The following is a 19,981-nucleotide window of genomic DNA, read 5'->3' as shown; positions in this document are numbered from 1 at the left end:
TAGAGAAAGACATATAGACAGATGCATCGCAGGGGCGTGCAGCAAGCAACTTTTCAGAGATCAACACCACATGCAAAACTTCCTCCCCCAATCAGCTTGTGGGAAGGTTGCACATTAATCCTGCAATACAGGCTGATCGCACTTCCATCGACTATTTGCACAGGTATAAACAGCCTCTCTGGTTAGTTATACCAATTTTATTTGCATATGAATACATTCAATAATAATATACCATTTAGTTTGTTTAGTGTTTTTTACTTGATTTTTATGATTTTCCGTCTAGAGCATATTGAGAAGATTGACGTCATCGGTCCATGAGAAGCAGCCTGTGAAAAGGAACAACAGTATTAGGAATTATAACGCCGAAACACAACAATAAAAACAAGAAAACAAAAACAAAACAACAAAAACCAAAAACGGAGGAACGAGTTCAAAAAGTTGAAATAAAACAATCAGAAATGAAAATGGATCATGACTTTTCGAGTCCTACTTGACTCCTCATCAGGTGATGAAGCCGATTGGATCACTTGATGCGGCTTAGAGTCTGACTGAAAACGCAGTTTTGTTTTCCTTTCTCATTTTGTCCGCGTTTTCTTTCTTGCAAATACACATGAAGTAAATGCAATAAGACCATTCATATTCAATAATGAAAAGGCGAAGTGAGAAAGAAGTATTTAGAAGAAACGTGATAAACAGAGGAAGAGACAAGGACGAACACAAATCTGTAAATATATGAAGCTCATATAATCATATATATATGCATGTATACAAGAGGGAGAGATAATAGAAGCCTCAAAAACCTACGGCATCAGAAGGGAGGTGGAGGGCATGGGCAGCACGGGGGGCTGCCGCCGAACCTTGTGGCTGCTGGCCTTACTTCATGTTCGATTATGGTAATGTGAGTGATCTTGGTTTTACAATTGCACGGGACACAGTCTCGGGGAGGGAACTGAGGTGACCTGGCCACCCGACTCAGCAGCAGTGGTGAAGATGGCATTTCCTGCATAAAAGGTTTTACTGTTTCAAAAGGGTAAAAGGGGATGGAATAGAGCACTTGTTTTTTCTCTGGCTGTTAATGATTCAGTTAAATGAGAAAGCATATTTGCATTATTACAAGGTTTTGTCACTAGTTATATTATGTCAGCTATTCCTCTTCAGAGATGTTGAGTATGCACGAGTTTATATAGGAACTATTAGATTCTAGAACAAATATATAGTGTTTGGTTAGTATGTACAGAATTGCAATGTTAAACACATAGAGTCATCTACAAACAAACAGTTGATCACAAAAATATAGAAAGAGGGAGAAGAAAGAGGGGAAAATACTTACGGCTGGTAAAGCCGTAGTGTACAGCACAGCGAGGCACAAGATGACAGCAGTGGCCAAGAACTTCATTTTGTAGACGGAAATGGCCTGGAAGAGGAGAGGAGATTTAGTTTAAAAATCATAAATCCGACATATTTAAGTAGTTTAATAAATTTATCCGTTATATGAAAGTGCTTGTCAAGAAGCACACAGTACTAATGTTACAAGCTCTTACTTGAAAATATAGGATGTGGGTGTTCAATAGACTTTGAGCTGATGCAAAGGTCGGCTGCAGCTTCGACTGTAAGTCCAGATTTGGGTTCCAGGCTTTTATACACGGGTTCGGGAGGGGGAAAGGGGGTAATTACGTCACAGGGAAACTTCATAAGAAAAGGGAACGCGAGATTTCCTGAAATCAGGCGTGAGGCAGTTTCCCTGTCGATGCCTCTGCGTTATATTTTTCTTGCTTTTTTACTTTTTTTCTGTCACTATTTGTGTCTATCTCCCTCTTGGTGTATGCATATATATCAAGTGTGATCTATTGTGCATTAAACAGCCTGTTATACTGTACATGTGTTAACACACTTGTACAGTATATAGATTGCATACGCATATTAAGCATGTATATCTGCAAATATACATCTATCAATGTAAAGAAGTAGAATAGCTTAGAGGCAGAGCACTGGCTTTGAAATCAGAAGGTCCTGGGTTCTTGGCTGGTTTCCATTTTACCTATTAGTAGAAAAATGTGTCGGTAGCCGGATATTCGAACGTTTTATTCCACACTTATACGTGTTAGTCCAATAAACCCAATCTAAAAAGTGTATGATTTAGTATAGTGCATATAAACATACACACAAACACACATGTATATATATATATATTTATATATATATATATGCACAGTATATAGAGCAAAAGAGTTGGAGAGAGGGAGGAAGCGAGAGCAATAGAGAGAAGCGAGAGAGAAAGAACCGTCAAAGTTCAATTTAATGATACATGATGGACATATTATCCTAGAACTGACTGTCAGTTTTTATTAATATTTTTTAATGTTTTCCTATTTCCTCCATCCATCGCCTTCTCTCTCACTCTCTCTTTGGTGTCGGTAGCCGGATACTCGAGCGTTTTTTCACACAAATACGTCATAAACAAATAAACACAATTTAAAAAGCCCTATTGTATAGTACATACATATACACATACACACACAAAAACACCTACACACACACAAATGTACAGTATTTAGAGCGAAAGAGACAGAGAGGGAGAGAACGAGAGAGAACGAGAGAGAGAAAACCTTCAACTGGATGATACATGAAAGACATGGTATCCTAGAATTGACTGTTAGTTATTATAATAATCATTATCTTTTAAATGTTTTCCTATTTCCCCATTTACCCCCTACTCTCTCACCGACACTTTGTCTAGTTTTCCTTGCGCCTGTCTTTCTCTTATTTCCTTTGTTTATTTTCCCTCTGTCATTCTCTCTATCTCCCCCGCCCTCCCCCCCTCTCTTTCTCAGCATCATCAGGAACGAATTTTGAATGAAAATGTATAACTTCCATCAATATGACTACTTTTCTCTAGAACAACAAACTATAATGAATATTCACTAACAGAGCTTATCAGTATATAAGCTCATAATACCCTGATGTAATATTATGGAAGCAAAGCACTAACTTACTGATGAATAATGAGATTTTTTTTTTTAAAGATTTGCTGTAGTGTATCATAATCTCTTTATGAAATTATGAAATGCTTTTAAGTGATGTTTAGATTTTTTTGTTTGTTTTACTCTAAATAAGATAAAGGTACTGAGTAAAAGAGAGAAAGAGATTGAGACACAGATATGTATGTGTATAATATATATGTGTGTGTTATGTGAGTATTTATATATATATATGTATTAATTAATATATACTTATATGTTAAGATTTTATTACATATAATATATAAGTATAGCTATAGATATATATTGATATCAGAATTTAAGAGTTTATTGATAAAGGTGGTGAAGATTAATGAAGGCATTTACTGGTGGAAATGATCAATTGCACCTGACTCTCACGAGAAAGAAAATCCTGACTTTCCTTTATTTGCCTTATTGAATTGAACATCAATTTGGAAAGGCTGTTTTTTGTGCTTAAAAAAAAAAATATATATATATATATTTATATAAAGAAATTTATTGGTAAGCCTCAATATTGCTGCCTCAGTTCAGCGGGTAACGCTCTGTGATTGGTCGATTTTTTTCGAACTAACAATGATTGGTCGTTAGAGCCGTTCCTTTAGGAAATAAAATCCAAAGATACCTAGCGATAAGACAGGGGTTACGAGACCCCTACACTCCGTAAGTGTTACGAGAGGCAGCATTTACGAGAGAGCTGAGTAAATCCGGCCCCTGGTTCTTGGGGTCACTACAGTTTCCTCCCCTCTGGCAATCTTATAGAGAAAAATAAAGATGCATAAACACCCATCTATATGAATCTATTTGTATATATCCGTACACACACATATAGAGAAAGACATATAGACAGATGCATCGCAGGGGCGTGCAGCAAGCAACTTTTCAGAGATCAACACCACATGCAAAACTTCCTCCCCCAATCAGCTTGTGGGAAGGTTGCACATTAATCCTGCAATACAGGCTGATCGCACTTCCATCGACTATTTGCACAGGTATAAACAGCCTCTGTTTTTTTTTTTTTTTTTTTTTTTTTTTTTTAAGATTTGCTGTAGTGTATCATAATCTCTTTATGAAATTATGAAATGCTTTTAAGTGATGTTTAGATTTTTTTGTTTGTTTTACTCTAAATAAGATAAAGGTACTGAGTAAAAGAGAGAAAGAGATTGAGACACAGATATGTATGTGTATAATATATATGTGTGTGTTATGTGAGTATTTATATATATATGTATTAATTAATATATACTTATATGTTAAGATTTTATTACATATAATATATAAGTATAGCTATAGATATATATTGATATCAGAATTTAAGAGTTTATTGATAAAGGTGGTGAAGATTAATGAAGGCATTTACTGGTGGAAATGATCCATTGCACCTGACTCTCACGAGAAAGAAAATCCTGACTTTCCTTTATTTGCCTTATTGAATTGAACATCATTTTGGAAAGGCTGTTTTTTGTGCTTAAAAAAAAAATATATATATATATATATTTATATAAAGAAATTTATTGGTAAGCCTCAATATTGCTGCCTCAGTTCAGCGGGTAACGCTCTGTGATTGGTCGATTTTTTTCGAACTAACAATGATTGGTCGTTAGAGCCGTTCCTTTAGGAAATAAAATCCAAAGATACCTAGCGATAAGACAGGGGTTACGAGACCCCTACACTCCGTAAGTGTTACGAGAGGCAGCATTTACGAGAGAGCTGAGTAAATACGGCCCCTGGTTCTTGGGGTCACTACAGTTTCCTCCCATCTGGCAATCTTGTAGAGAAAAATAAAGATGCATAAACACCCATCTATATGAATCTATTTGTATATATCCGTACACACACATATAGAGAAAGACATATAGACAGATGCATCGCAGGGGCGTGCAGCAAGCAACTTTTCAGAGATCAACACCACATGCAAAACTTCCTCCCCCAATCAGCTTGTGGGAAGGTTGCACATTAATCCTGCAATACAGGCTGATCGCACTTCCATCGACTATTTGCACAGGTATAAACAGCCTCTCTGGTTAGTTATACCAATTTTATTTGCATATGAATACATTCAATAATAATATACCATTTAGTTTGTTTAGTGTTTTTTACTTGATTTTTATGATTTTCCGTCTAGAGCATATTGAGAAGATTGACGTCATCGGTCCATGAGAAGCAGCCTGTGAAAAGGAACAACAGTATTAGGAATTATAACGCAAAAACACAACAATAAAAACAAGAAAACAAAAACAAAACAACAAAAACCAAAAACGGAGGAACGAGTTCAAAAAGTTGAAATAAAACAATCAGAAATGAAAATGGATCATGACTTTTCGAGTCCTACTTGACTCCTCATCAGGTGATGAAGCCGATTCGATCACTTGATGCGGCTTAGAGTCTGACTGAAAACGCAGTTTTGTTTTCCTTTCTCATTTTGTCCGCGTTTTCTTTCTTGCAAATACACAAGTAAATGCAATAAGACCATTCATATTCAATAATGAAAAGGCGAAGTGAGAAAGAAGTATTTAGAAGAAACGTGATAAACAGAGGAAGAGACAAAGACAAACACAAATCTGTAAACATATGAAGCTCACATAATTATATATATATATGCATGTATACAAGAGGGAGAGATAATAGAAGCCTCAAAAACCTACGGCATCAGAAGGGAGGTGGAGGGCATGGGCAGCACGGGGGGCTGCCGCCGAACCTTGTGGCTGCTGGCCTTACTTCATGTTCGATTATGGTAATGTGAGTGATCTTGGTTTTACAATTGCACGGGACACAGTCTCGGGGAGGGAACTGAGGTGACCTGGCCACCCGACTCAGCAGCAGTGGTGAAGATGGCATTTCCTGCATAAAAGGTTTTACTGTTTCAAAAGGGTAAAAGGGGATGGAATAGAGCACTTGTTTTTTCTCTGGCTGTTAATGATTCAGTTAAATGAGAAAGCATATTTGTATTATTACAAGGTTTTGTCACTAGTTATAATATGTCAGTTATTCCTCTTCAGAGATTTTGAGTATGCACGAGTTTATATAGGAACTATTAGATTCTAGAACAAATATATAGTGTTTGGTTAGTATGTACAGAATTGCATTGGTAAACACATATAGCCATCTACAAACAGTTGATCACTAACATATAGAAAGAGGGAGGAAAAAGAGGGAAAAATACTTACGGCTGGTAAAGCCTGAGTGTACAGCACAGCGAGGCACAAGATGACAGCAGTGGCCAAGAACTTCATTTTGTAGACGGAAATGGCCTGGAAGAGGAGAATCTGAGATTTAGTTTAATAATCATTGGTACGATATATCTAATTAGTTTAATAAATTTATCCACTGTATGAAAGTTTTTGTCATCTAGAAGCACACAGCAGTCTTTATTAATATTATAAGATAATACCTTAAATATAGGATGTGGATATTCAGTAGAACTTGACCTGATGCAAAGGTAGGCTTCAGCTTCGACTGTAAGTCCAGTTTTGGGTTCCAGGCTTTTATACACGGGTTCGGGAGGGGGAAGGGGGTATTTACGTCACAGGGCAACTTCAGAAAAAACGACAACACGAGATTTCCTGAAATAAGGCGTGAGGCAGTTTCCCTGTCAATGCCTCTGCGTTATATTTTTCTTGCTCTCTTCCTTTTTTTTCTGTCTATTTGTGTCTATCTCCCTCTTGGTGTGTGCATAGATATCAAATGTGATCTATTGTGCATTACAAAGCCCCTTTACTTTACATATGTGTTAACACACTTGTACAGTATATAGATTGCACACACATATGACATATATATCTGTAAATTTACATCTATCAATGTATAGAAGTGGCATAGCTTAGAGGTAGAGCACTGGCTTTGAAATCATTTCCTGGGTTCTTGGCAGGTTTCCATTTTACCTATTAGTAGAAAAATGTGTCGGTAGCCAGATATTCGAACGTTTTATTCCACACTTTTACGTGTTAGTCCAATAAACCCAATCTGACAAGTGTATGATTTAGTATAGTGCATATATACATACACAAACACACATGTATATATATGCACAGTATATAGAGCAAAAGAGTTGGAGAGAGGGAGGAAGCGAGAGCAATAGAGAGGAAGCGAGAGAGAGAGAACCTTCAAAGTTCAACTGAATGATACATGATAGACATAGTATCCTAGAACTGACTGTCAGTTTTTATTAATATTATTTAATGTTTTCCTATTTCCTCCATCCATCGCCTTCTCTCTCACTCTCTCTTTGGTGTCGGTAGCCGGATACTCGAGCGTTTTTTTCACACAAATACGTCATAAACAAATAAACACAATTTAAAAAGTCCTATTGTATAGTACATACATATACACATACACACACAAAAACAATTACACACACAAATGTACAGTATTTAGAGCGAAAGAGACAGAGAGGGAGAGAGAACGAGAGAGAACGAGAGAGAAAACCTTCAAAGTTCAACTGGATGATACATGAAGGACATGGTATCTTAGAATTGACTGTTAGTTATTATAATAATCATTATCTTTTAAATGTTTTCCTATTTCCCCATCTATCCCCTACTCTCTCACCGACACTTTGTCTAGTTTTCCTTGCGCCTGTCTTTCTCTTATTTCCTCTGTTTATTTTCCCTCTCTGTCATTCTCTCTATCTTCCCCGCCCTCCCCCCCTCTCTTTCTCAGCATCATCAGGAACGAATTTTGAATGAAAATGTATAACTTCCATCAATATGACTACTTTTCTCTAGAACAACAAGCTATAATAAATATTCAATAACAGAGGTTATCAGTATATAAGCACAGCTCATAATACCCTAATGCAATATTATTGTGGAAGCAAGTCACTAACTTATTGATGAATAATGAGAAAAATAATTTTAAAGATTTGCTGTAGTGTATCATAATCTCTTTATGAAATTATGAAATGGTCTTAAGTCATGTTTTGATTTTTTTTTGTACTCTAAATGAGATAAAGGCACTGAGTAAGAGAGAGAAACAGATTGAGACACAGATGTATATGTGTGTAATATATATGTGTGTGTATATGTGAGTATTTATATATATGTATTTATTAATATATACTTATATGTTATGATTTTATAACATATGATAGATAAGTATAGCTATAGATATATATTGATATCAGAATTTAAGAGTTTATTGATAAAGGTGGTGAAGATTAATGAAGGAAGTGGAAGTGGAAGTGACCCATTGCACCTGACTAACGAGAAAAAAAAATGCTGGCAGTAAAGTCTCCTGAATTTCCTTTATTTGCTTTATTGAATTGAACATCATTTTGGAAAGAATGTTTAACCACATTTTATGTGATTATTATTATTATTGTTATTATTATTATTTTTATTTTTTATAAAGAAACTTATTGGTAAGCCTCAATATTGCTGCCTCAGTTCAGCGGGTAACGCTCTGTGATTGGTCGATTTCTTTCGAACTAACAATGATTAGTCGTTGGAGCCGTTCTTTAAGGAAATAAGGTCCCAAGATACCTAGCAATAATAAATGCAGTCGTAACGGTTACGAGAACCCTACACTCTCCGTAAGTGTTACGAGAGGCAGCGTTTACGAGAGAGCTGAGTAAATCCGGCCCCTGGTTCTTGGGGTCACTACAGTTTCCTCCCATCTGGCAATCTTCTTATGGATATAAATAAAGATGCACAAACACCCATCTATATGAATCTGTTTGTATATATCCGTACACACACATATAGAGAAAGACATATAGACAGATGCATCGCAGGGGCGTGCAGCAAGCAACTTTTCAGAGATCAACACCACATGCAAAACTTCCTCCCCCAATCAGCTTGTGGGAAAGTTGCACATTAATCCTGCAATACAGGCTGATCGCACTTCCATCGACTATTTGCACAGGAATAAAAAGCCTCTCTGGTTAGTTACACCAATTTTATTTGCATATGAATACATTCAATAATATTATACCATTTAGTTTGTTTAGTGTTTTTTTCTGGATTTTTGTGATTTTCCGTCTAGAGCATATTGAGAAAATTGACGTCATCGGTCCATGAGAAGCAGCCTGTGAAAAGGAACAACAGTATTAGGAATTATAACGCAAAAACACAACAATAAAAACAAGAAAACAAAAACAAAACAACTAAAACCAAAAACGGAGGAACGAGTTCAAAAACAATCAGAAATGAAAATGGATCATGACTTTTCGAGTCCTACTTGACTCCTCATCAGGTGATGAAGCCGATTGGATCACTTGATGCGGCTTAGAGTCTGACTGAAAACGCAGTTTTGTTTTCCTTTCTCATTTTGTCCGCGTTTTCTTTCTTGCAAATACACATGAAGTAAATGCAATAAGACCATTCATATTCAATAATGAAAAGGCGAAGTGAGAAAGAAGTATTTAGAAGAAACGTGATAAACAGAGGAAGAGACAAGGACGAACACAAATCTGTAAATATATGAAGCTCATATAATCATATATATATGCATGTATACAAGAGGGAGAGATAATAGAAGCCTCAAAAACCTACGGCATCAGAAGGGAGGTGGAGGGCATGGGCAGCACGGGGGGCTGCCGCCGAACCTTGTGGCTGCTGGCCTTACTTCATGTTCGATTATGGTAATGTGAGTGATCTTGGTTTTACAATTGCACGGGACACAGTCTCGGGGAGGGAACTGAGGTGACCTGGCCACCCGACTCAGCAGCAGTGGTGAAGATGGCATTTCCTGCATAAAAGGTTTTACTGTTTCAAAAGGGTAAAAGGGGATGGAATAGAGCACTTGTTTTTTCTCTGGCTGTTAATGATTCAGTTAAATGAGAAAGCATATTTGCATTATTACAAGGTTTTGTCACTAGTTATATTATGTCAGCTATTCCTCTTCAGAGATGTTGAGTATGCACGAGTTTATATAGGAACTATTAGATTCTAGAACAAATATATAGTGTTTGGTTAGTATGTACAGAATTGCAATGTTAAACACATAGAGTCATCTACAAACAAACAGTTGATCACAAAAATATAGAAAGAGGGAGAAGAAAGAGGGGAAAATACTTACGGCTGGTAAAGCCGTAGTGTACAGCACAGCGAGGCACAAGATGACAGCAGTGGCCAAGAACTTCATTTTGTAGACGGAAATGGCCTGGAAGAGGAGAGGAGATTTAGTTTAAAAATCATAAATCCGACATATTTAAGTAGTTTAATAAATTTATCCGTTATATGAAAGTGCTTGTCAAGAAGCACACAGTACTAATGATACAAGCTCTTACTTGAAAATATAGGATGTGGGTGTTCAATAGACTTTGAGCTGATGCAAAGGTCGGCTGCAGCTTCGACTGTAAGTCCAGTTTTGGGTTCCAGGCTTTTATACACGGGTTCGGGAGGGGGAAAGGGGGTAATTACGTCACAGGGAAACTTCATAAGAAAAGGGAACGCGAGATTTCCTGAAATCAGGCGTGAGGCAGTTTCCCTGTCGATGCCTCTGCGTTATATTTTTCTTGCTTTTTTACTTTTTTTTCTGTCACTATTTGTGTCTATCTCCCTCTTGGTGTATGCATATATATCAAGTGTGATCTATTGTGCATTAAACAGCCTGTTATACTGTACATGTGTTAACACACTTGTACAGTATATAGATTGCATACGCATATTAAGCATGTATATCTGCAAATATACATCTATCAATGTAAAGAAGTAGAATAGCTTAGAGGCAGAGCACTGGCTTTGAAATCAGAAGGTCCTGGGTTCTTGGCTGGTTTCCATTTTACCTATTAGTAGAAAAATGTGTCGGTAGCCGGATATTCGAACGTTTTATTCCACACTTATACGTGTTAGTCCAATAAACCCAATCTAAAAAGTGTATGATTTAGTATAGTGCATATAAACATACACACAAACACACATGTATATATATATATATTTATATATATATATGCACAGTATATAGAGCAAAAGAGTTGGAGAGAGGGAGGAAGCGAGAGCAATAGAGAGAAGCGAGAGAGAAAGAACCGTCAAAGTTCAATTTAATGATACATGATGGACATATTATCCTAGAACTGACTGTCAGTTTTTATTAATATTTTTTAATGTTTTCCTATTTCCTCCATCCATCGCCTTCTCTCTCACTCTCTCTTTGGTGTCGGTAGCCGGATACTCGAGCGTTTTTTTCACACAAATACGTCATAAACAAATAAACACAATTTAAAAAGCCCTATTGTATAGTACATACATATACACATACACACACAAAAACACCTACACACACACAAATGTACAGTATTTAGAGCGAAAGAGACAGAGAGGGAGAGAACGAGAGAGAACGAGAGAGAGAAAACCTTCAACTGGATGATACATGAAGGACATGGTATCCTAGAATTGACTGTTAGTTATTATAATAATCATTATCTTTTAAATGTTTTCCTATTTCCCCATTTACCCCCTACTCTCTCACCGACACTTTGTCTAGTTTTCCTTGCGCCTGTCTTTCTCTTATTTCCTTTGTTTATTTTCCCTCTGTCATTCTCTCTATCTCCCCCGCCCTCCCCCCCTCTCTTTCTCAGCATCATCAGGAACGAATTTTGAATGAAAATGTATAACTTCCATCAATATGACTACTTTTCTCTAGAACAACAAACTATAATGAATATTCACTAACAGAGCTTATCAGTATATAAGCTCATAATACCCTGATGTAATATTATGGAAGCAAAGCCCTAACTTACTGATGAATAATGAGATTTTTTTTTTTTAAAGATTTGCTGTAGTGTATCATAATCTCTTTATGAAATTATGAAATGCTTTTAAGTGATGTTTAGATTTTTTTGTTTGTTTTACTCTAAATAAGATAAAGGTACTGAGTAAAAGAGAGAAAGAGATTGAGACACAGATATGTATGTGTATAATATATATGTGTGTGTTATGTGAGTATTTATATATATATATATATGTATTAATTAATATATACTTATATGTTAAGATTTTATTACATATAATATATAAGTATAGCTATAGATATATATTGATATCAGAATTTAAGAGTTTATTGATAAAGGTGGTGAAGATTAATGAAGGCATTTACTGGTGGAAATGATCCATTGCACCTGACTCTCACGAGAAAGAAAATCCTGACTTTCCTTTATTTGCCTTATTGAATTGAACATCAATTTGGAAAGGCTGTTTTTTGTGCTTAAAAAAAATATATATATATATATTTATATAAAGAAATTTATTGGTAAGCCTCAATATTGCTGCCTCAGTTCAGCGGGTAACGCTCTGTGATTGGTCGATTTTTTTCGAACTAACAATGATTGGTCGTTAGAGCCGTTCCTTTAGGAAATAAAATCCAAAGATACCTAGCGATAAGACAGGGGTTACGAGACCCCTACACTCCGTAAGTGTTACGAGAGGCAGCATTTACGAGAGAGCTGAGTAAATCCGGCCCCTGGTTCTTGGGGTCACTACAGTTTCCTCCCCTCTGGCAATCTTATAGAGAAAAATAAAGATGCATAAACACCCATCTATATGAATCTATTTGTATATATCCGTACACACACATATAGAGAAAGACATATAGACAGATGCATCGCAGGGGCGTGCAGCAAGCAACTTTTCAGAGATCAACACCACATGCAAAACTTCCTCCCCCAATCAGCTTGTGGGAAGGTTGCACATTAATCCTGCAATACAGGCTGATCGCACTTCCATCGACTATTTGCACAGGTATAAACAGCCTCTCTGGTTAGTTATACCAATTTTATTTGCATATGAATACATTCAATAATAATATACCATTTAGTTTGTTTAGTGTTTTTTACTTGATTTTTATGATTTTCCGTCTAGAGCATATTGAGAAGATTGACGTCATCGGTCCATGAGAAGCAGCCTGTGAAAAGGAACAACAGTATTAGGAATTATAACGCAAAAACACAACAATAAAAACAAGAAAACAAAAACAAAACAACAAAAACCAAAAACGGAGGAACGAGTTCAAAAAGTTGAAATAAAACAATCAGAAATGAAAATGGATCATGACTTTTCGAGTCCTACTTGACTCCTCATCAGGTGATGAAGCCGATTCGATCACTTGATGCGGCTTAGAGTCTGACTGAAAACGCAGTTTTGTTTTCCTTTCTCATTTTGTCCGCGTTTTCTTTCTTGCAAATACACAAGTAAATGCAATAAGACCATTCATATTCAATAATGAAAAGGCGAAGTGAGAAAGAAGTATTTAGAAGAAACGTGATAAACAGAGGAAGAGACAAAGACGAACACAAATCTGTAAACATATGAAGCTCACATAATTATATATATATATGCATGTATACAAGAGGGAGAGATAATAGAAGCCTCAAAAACCTACGGCATCAGAAGGGAGGTGGAGGGCATGGGCAGCACGGGGGGCTGCCGCCGAACCTTGTGGCTGCTGGCCTTACTTCATGTTCGATTATGGTAATGTGAGTGATCTTGGTTTTACAATTGCACGGGACACAGTCTCGGGGAGGGAACTGAGGTGACCTGGCCACCCGACTCAGCAGCAGTGGTGAAGATGGCATTTCCTGCATAAAAGGTTTTACTGTTTCAAAAGGGTAAAAGGGGATGGAATAGAGCACTTGTTTTTTCTCTGGCTGTTAATGATTCAGTTAAATGAGAAAGCATATTTGTATTATTACAAGGTTTTGTCACTAGTTATAATATGTCAGTTATTCCTCTTCAGAGATTTTGAGTATGCACGAGTTTATATAGGAACTATTAGATTCTAGAACAAATATATAGTGTTTGGTTAGTATGTACAGAATTGCATTGGTAAACACATATAGCCATCTACAAACAGTTGATCACTAATATATAGAAAGAGGGAGGAAAAAGAGGGGGAAATACTTACGGCTGGTAAAGCCTGAGTGTACAGCACAGCGAGGCACAAGATGACAGCAGTGGCCAAGAACTTCATTTTGTAGACGGAAATGGCCTGGAAGAGGAGAATCTGAGATTTAGTTTAATAATCATTGGTACGATATATCTAATTAGTTTAATAAATTTATCCACTGTATGAAAGTTTTTGTCCACTAGAAGCACACAGCTGTCTTTATTAATATTATAAGATAATACCTTAAATATAGGATGTGGATATTCAGTAGAACTTGACCTGATGCAAAGGTAGGCTTCAGCTTCGACTGTAAGTCCAGTTTTGGGTTCCAGGCTTTTATACACGGGTTCGGGAGGGGGAAGGGGGTATTTACGTCACAGGGCAACTTCAGAAAAAACGACAACACGAGATTTCCTGAAATAAGGCGTGAGGCAGTTTCCCTGTCGATGCCTCTGCGTTATATTTTTCTTGCTCTCTTCCTTTTTTTTCTGTCTATTTGTGTCTATCTCCCTCTTGGTGTGTGCATAGATATCAAATGTGATCTATTGTGCATTACAAAGCCCCTTTACTTTACATATGTGTTAACACACTTGTACAGTATATAGATTGCACACACATATGACATATATATCTGTAAATTTACATCTATCAATGTATAGAAGTGGCATAGCTTAGAGGTAGAGCACTGGCTTTGAAATCAGGTCCTGGGTTCTTGGCAGGTTTCCATTTTACCTATTAGTAGAAAAATGTGTCGGTAGCCAGATATTCGAACGTTTTATTCCACACTTTTACGTGTTAGTCCAATAAACCCAATCTGACAAGTGTATGATTTAGTATAGTGCATATATACATACACAAACACACATGTATATATATGCACAGTATATAGAGCAAAAGAGTTGGAGAGAGGGAGGAAGCGAGAGCAATAGAGAGGAAGCGAGAGAGAAAGAACCTTCAAAGTTCAACTGAATGATACATGATAGACATAGTATCCTAGAACTGACTGTCAGTTTTTATTAATATTATTTAATGTTTTCCTATTTCCTCCATCCATCGCCTTCTCTCTCACTCTCTCTTTGGTGTCGGTAGCCGGATACTCGAGCGTTTTTTTCACACAAATACGTCATAAACAAATAAACACAATTTAAAAAGTCCTATTGTATAGTACATACATATACACATACACACACAAAAACAATTACACACACAAATGTACAGTATTTAGAGTGAAAGAGACAGAGAGGGAGAGAGAACGAGAGATAACGAGAGAGAAAACCTTCAAAGTTCAACTGGATGATACATGAAGGACATGGTATCTTAGAATTGACTGTTAGTTATTATAATAATCATTATCTTTTAAATGTTTTCCTATTTCCCCATCTATCCCCTTCTCTCTCGCCGACACTTTGTCTAGTTCTCCGTGCGCCTGTCTTTCTCTTATTTCCTCTGTTTATCTTCCTCTCTGTCATTCTCTCTATCTTCCCCGCCCTCCCCCCCTCTCTTTCTCAGCATCATCATCATCACGAGCAATTCATATCCAGAGAAATAAAAACGACGAATCGAAAAAGAGATCACAGCAAAGAACGCGAAAACCATTCAGAAATGATCTTATGAGACTGTGACATTTAAACAAGGACAACTGCACTAGTCGCGCAGAAAACTAGCGAACTATAGTGGCTAATTACCGCGAAGGTGAGGATGCGCTCCTGGGGGAAGCCCGCCAGACACACCCGAGACAGAGAGAGGGCAGGCTGGGGTTCGCTAAGGCAACACGCGGTAGCCTTCTGTGTTTTGTGTTCTTTTCGGATTTTTTGTAACGGACTCCCTTCGACAGTGGATTTCAACAGTGACTTGTGATCTGATATCAAAAGGTAAAGCTAATTATATAGGTTTGTGTATATGTACGCTGTCACTCTCCCAGTAAAACACCAGAACTCCTCATTTTATTTCATTTTGATTTTACCTTGTGTTTTTAGTTTTTAAGATAGAATATGAGTATTTTTACACGTAACTACGTTCGTGCGAGCTCTCGCACATACGAACAAGCCCTCACATAGTTACCCTCGTTCACACATACACGTACACTTACACATACACGCATGCACATCCACACGCACGCACGCACATGCACGCACGCACACACGCACACGCTCGCACGCACACGCTCGCACGCACACGCTCGCACGCACACGCTCGCACGCACACGCTCGCACGCACACGCTCGCACGCACAAGCTCGCAAACACACACTTGCACGCACACGCTCGCACGCACACGCACTCATGCACAAGCACACATCGACGTTTGGTTTTTCTGTTGGTTGCCTCAATTATTAGGTTTTCCTTTCGGCCAATTCCCTTGACCAATTTGGACCACAGAGCTACCACGAAATGAAACATGGCGTATTAGCCCGTAGAGTGACATCATCTTAGTACAAGCAGAGGCTGAGATAAATGCAACTGAGCTAACCGCGACAAATATATAAGCACAGCTCATAATACCCTAATGTAATATTATTGTGGAAGCAAGGCACTAACTTACTGATGAATAATGAGAAAAATAATTTTAAAGATTTGCTGTAGTGTATCATTATCTCTTTATGAAATTATGAAATGGTCTTAAGTCATATTTTGATTTTTTTTGTACTCTAAATGAGATAAAGGTACTGAGTAAGAGAGAGAAACAGATTGAGACAGATACATATGTGTGCAATATATATGTGTGTGTATATGTGAGTATTTATATATATGTATTTATTAATATATACTTATATGTTATGATTTTATAACATATAATAGATAGATAAGTATAGCTATAGATATATATTGATATCAGAATTTAAGAGTTTATTGATAAAGGTGGTGAAGATTAATGAAGGAAGTGGAAATGGAAGTGACCCATTGCACCTGACTAACGAGAAAAAAAAATGCTGGCAGTAAAGTCTCCTGACTTTCCTTTATTTGCCTTATTGAATTGAACATCATTTTGGAAAGAATGTTTAACCACATTTTATGTGATTTTTATTTATTTTTCAATTTTTTTTTTTTTTTTTTTATAAAGAAACTTATTGGTAAGCCTCAATATTGCTGCCTCAGTTCAACGGGTAACACTCTGTGATTGGTCGATTTCTTTCAAACTAACAATGATTGGTCGTTGGAGCCGTTCTTTAAGGAAATAAGGTCCCAAGATAACTAGCAATAATAAATACAGTCGTAACGGTTACGAGACCCCTACACTCTCCGTAAGTGTTACGAGAGACAGCGTTTACGCGAGAGCTGAGTAAATCCGGCCCCTGGTTCTTGGGGTCACTACAGTTTCCTCCCATCTGGCAATCTTATGGAGAAAAATAAAGATGCATAAACACCCATCTATATGAATCTATTTGTATATATCCGTACACACACATATAGAGGAAGACATATATAGACAGATGCATCGCAGGGGCGTGCAGCAAACAACTTTTCAGAGATCAACACCACATGCAAAACTTCCTTGCCCAATCAACTTGTGGGAAGGTTGCACATTAATCCTGCAATACAGGCTGATCGCATTTCCATTGCCTATTTGTACAGGAATAAAAGGCCTCTCTAGTTAGTTATGCCAAATTTATTTGCATATGAATACATTCAATAATATACCATTTGGGTTGTTCAGTGTTTTTTTTTCTGGATTTCTATGATTTTCCGTCAAGAGCATATTGAGAAGATTGACGTCATCGGTCCATGAGAAGCAGCCTGTGAAAAGGAACAACAGTATTAGGAATTATAACGAAAACAAAATGAAAAAAATTAAACCAAAAACGGATAAACGAATTCAAAAAGGTGATGAAGCGGATTCGATCACTTGATGCGGCTTAGAGTCTGACTGAAAACTCAGTTTTTTCCTTTCTCATTTTGTCCGCGATTTGTTTCTTGCAAATACACATGAAGGAAATGCAATAAGACTATTCATATTCAAAAATGAAAAGGTGAAGTGAGAAAGAAGTATTAAGAAGAAACGTGATAAACAGAGGAAGAGACAAGGACGAACACAAATCTGTAAATATATGAAGCTCAAATAATTATATATATATGCATGTATACAAGAGGGAGATAATAGAACCTCAAAAACCTACGGCATCAGAAGGGAGGTGGAGGGCATGGGCAGCACGGGGGGCTGCCGCCGAACCTTGTGGCTGCTGGCCTTACTTCATGTTCGATTATGGTAATGTGAGTGATCTTGGTTTTACAATTGCACGGGACACAGTCTCGGGGAGGGAACTGAGGTGACCTGGCCACCCGACTCAGCAGCAGTGGTGAAGATGGCATTTTCTGCATAAAAGGTTTTGCGGTTTCAAAAGGCTAAATGAGGATGGAATAAAGCACTTGCTTTTTTCCGGCTGTTGATGTTTCAGTTAAGTGAGAAAGCATATTTGTATTATTGCAAGGTTTTGTCACTAGGTATATTATGTCAGTTATTCCTCTTCAGAGATGTTGAGTATGCACGAGTTTATATAGGAACTATTAGATTCCGGAACAAATATATAGTGTTTGGTTAGTTGTACAGAATTGCAGTAGTAAACACATGCAATCATCTACAAACAAACAGTTATCACAAAAATATAGAAAGAGGGAGAAGAAAGAGGGGAAAATACTTACGGCTGGTAAAGCCTGAGTGTACAGCACAGCGAGGCACAAGATGACAGCAGTGGCCAAGAACTTCATTCTGTAGACGGAAATGGCCTAGAAGAGGAGATAATCTGAGATTAGCTTTAAGATCATTAGTCCGATATATCTAATTAGTTTAATACATTTATCCGCTATATGAAAGTTCTTGTCGTCGAGAAGCACACAGCAGTCTTTATTAATATTATAAGGTAATACCTTAAATATAGGATGTGGATGTTCAGTAGAACTTGAGCTGATGCAAAGGTCGGCTGCAGCTTCGACTGTAAGTCCAGTTTTGGGTTCCAGGCTTTTATAAACGGGTTCGGGAGGGGGAAGGGGGTAATTACGTCACAGGGCAACTTCATAAGAAACGACAACACGAGATATCCTGAAATAAGGCCTGGGGCAGTTTCCCTGTCGATGCCTCTGCGTTATATTTTTCTTGCTCTCTTCCTTTTTTTTCTGTCACTATATTTGTGTCTATCTCCCTCTTGGTGTGTGCATAGATATCAAATGTGATCTGTTGTGCATTACAGAGCCCATTTTACTGTACATATGTGTTAACACACTTGTACTGTATGTAGATTGCACACACATATAAGACGTATATCTAAATTTACATCTATCAATGTATAGAAGTGGCATAGCTTAGAGATAGAGCACTGGCTTTGAAATCAGAAGTTCCTGGGTTCTTGGCAGGTTTCCATTTTACAATTAGTAGAAAAATGTGTCGGTAGCCGGACATTCGAACGTTTTATTCTACACTTATACGTGTTAGTCCAATAAACCTAATCTGAAAAGTGTATGATTTAGTATAGTGCATATATACATACACACAAACACACATGTATATATATGCACCGTATATAGAGCAAAAGAGTTGGAGAGAGGGAGAAAGCGAGAACAATAGAGAGGAAGCGAGAGAGAAAGAACCTTCAAAGTTCAACTGAATGATACATGATGGACATAGTATCCTAGAACTGACTGTCAGTTTTTATTAATATTTTTCAATGTTTTCCTATTTCCTCCATCCATCGCCTTCTCTGTCACTCTCTCTTTGGTGTCTGTAGCCGGGTACTCGAGATTTTTTTTTCACACAAATACATCATGATCAAATAAACAATCTAAAAAGTGCTCTTGTATAGTACATACATATACACATACACACAAATATGCATATATTTGTACGGTTATAGAGCGGAAGAAAACCTTCAAAGTTCAACTGGATGATACATGAAGGACATTGTATCCTAGAATTAACTTTTAGTTATTATGATAATCATTATCTTTTAAATGTTTTCCTATTTCCCCATCTATCTCCTTCTCTCTCACCGACACTTTGTCTAGTTCTCCGTGCGCCTGTCTTTCTCTTATTTCCTCTGTTTATCTTCCTCTCTGTCATTCTCTCTATCTTCCCCGCCCTCCCCCCCTCTCTTTCTCAGCATCATCAGGAACGAATTTTGAATGAAAATGTATAACTTCCATCAATATGACTACTTTTCTCTAGAACAACAAACTA

At 37.1% G+C, this 19,981-nt stretch overlaps 5 protein-coding genes across 5 annotated transcripts; all 5 read right to left on the bottom strand.

Annotated features, from left to right (window-relative positions):
• Positions 1–185: 185 nt before the first annotated feature.
• Positions 186–4,756, bottom strand: LOC125036979. Its single transcript, XM_047629939.1, has 5 exons — positions 4,700–4,756; positions 1,542–1,607; positions 1,331–1,414; positions 805–1,000; positions 186–326 (listed from the first exon to the last, which is right to left on the bottom strand). The coding sequence occupies exons 1-4, from the start codon at positions 4,754–4,756 to the stop codon at positions 809–811; spliced, it is 399 nt and encodes a 132-aa protein (XP_047485895.1). The 3' UTR covers positions 186–326; positions 805–808.
• Positions 4,757–5,023: 267 nt separating this feature from the next.
• LOC125036978 lies at positions 5,024–8,610 on the bottom strand. Its single transcript, XM_047629938.1, has 5 exons — positions 8,477–8,610; positions 6,388–6,478; positions 6,164–6,247; positions 5,642–5,837; positions 5,024–5,164 (listed from the first exon to the last, which is right to left on the bottom strand). Exons 1-4 carry the CDS (start codon positions 8,608–8,610, stop codon positions 5,646–5,648), a joined length of 501 nt encoding a protein of 166 aa, XP_047485894.1. The 3' UTR covers positions 5,024–5,164; positions 5,642–5,645.
• Positions 8,611–8,880: 270 nt separating this feature from the next.
• LOC125036977 lies at positions 8,881–10,603 on the bottom strand. Its single transcript, XM_047629937.1, has 5 exons — positions 10,562–10,603; positions 10,225–10,290; positions 10,014–10,097; positions 9,488–9,683; positions 8,881–9,021 (listed from the first exon to the last, which is right to left on the bottom strand). The coding sequence occupies exons 1-4, from the start codon at positions 10,601–10,603 to the stop codon at positions 9,492–9,494; spliced, it is 384 nt and encodes a 127-aa protein (XP_047485893.1). The 3' UTR covers positions 8,881–9,021; positions 9,488–9,491.
• A 2,092-nt stretch (positions 10,604–12,695) lies between these two features.
• Positions 12,696–17,141, bottom strand: LOC125036975. Its single transcript, XM_047629936.1, has 6 exons — positions 17,085–17,141; positions 16,958–16,980; positions 14,060–14,150; positions 13,836–13,919; positions 13,314–13,509; positions 12,696–12,836 (listed from the first exon to the last, which is right to left on the bottom strand). The coding sequence occupies exons 1-5, from the start codon at positions 17,139–17,141 to the stop codon at positions 13,318–13,320; spliced, it is 447 nt and encodes a 148-aa protein (XP_047485892.1). The 3' UTR covers positions 12,696–12,836; positions 13,314–13,317.
• A 266-nt stretch (positions 17,142–17,407) lies between these two features.
• LOC125036974 lies at positions 17,408–19,107 on the bottom strand. Its single transcript, XM_047629935.1, has 5 exons — positions 19,083–19,107; positions 18,679–18,743; positions 18,454–18,537; positions 17,931–18,126; positions 17,408–17,550 (listed from the first exon to the last, which is right to left on the bottom strand). Exons 1-4 carry the CDS (start codon positions 19,105–19,107, stop codon positions 17,935–17,937), a joined length of 366 nt encoding a protein of 121 aa, XP_047485891.1. The 3' UTR covers positions 17,408–17,550; positions 17,931–17,934.
• Between the last annotated feature and the right edge of the window lie 874 nt (positions 19,108–19,981).

Source organism: Penaeus chinensis, chromosome 22, assembly GCF_019202785.1.
Source record: "Penaeus chinensis breed Huanghai No. 1 chromosome 22, ASM1920278v2, whole genome shotgun sequence".
In the NCBI taxonomy this organism is placed as follows: domain Eukaryota; kingdom Metazoa; phylum Arthropoda; class Malacostraca; order Decapoda; family Penaeidae; genus Penaeus; species Penaeus chinensis.
Note: the sequence above shows the minus strand (reverse complement) of the source record. Positions and strands in the feature narration are given on the sequence as shown.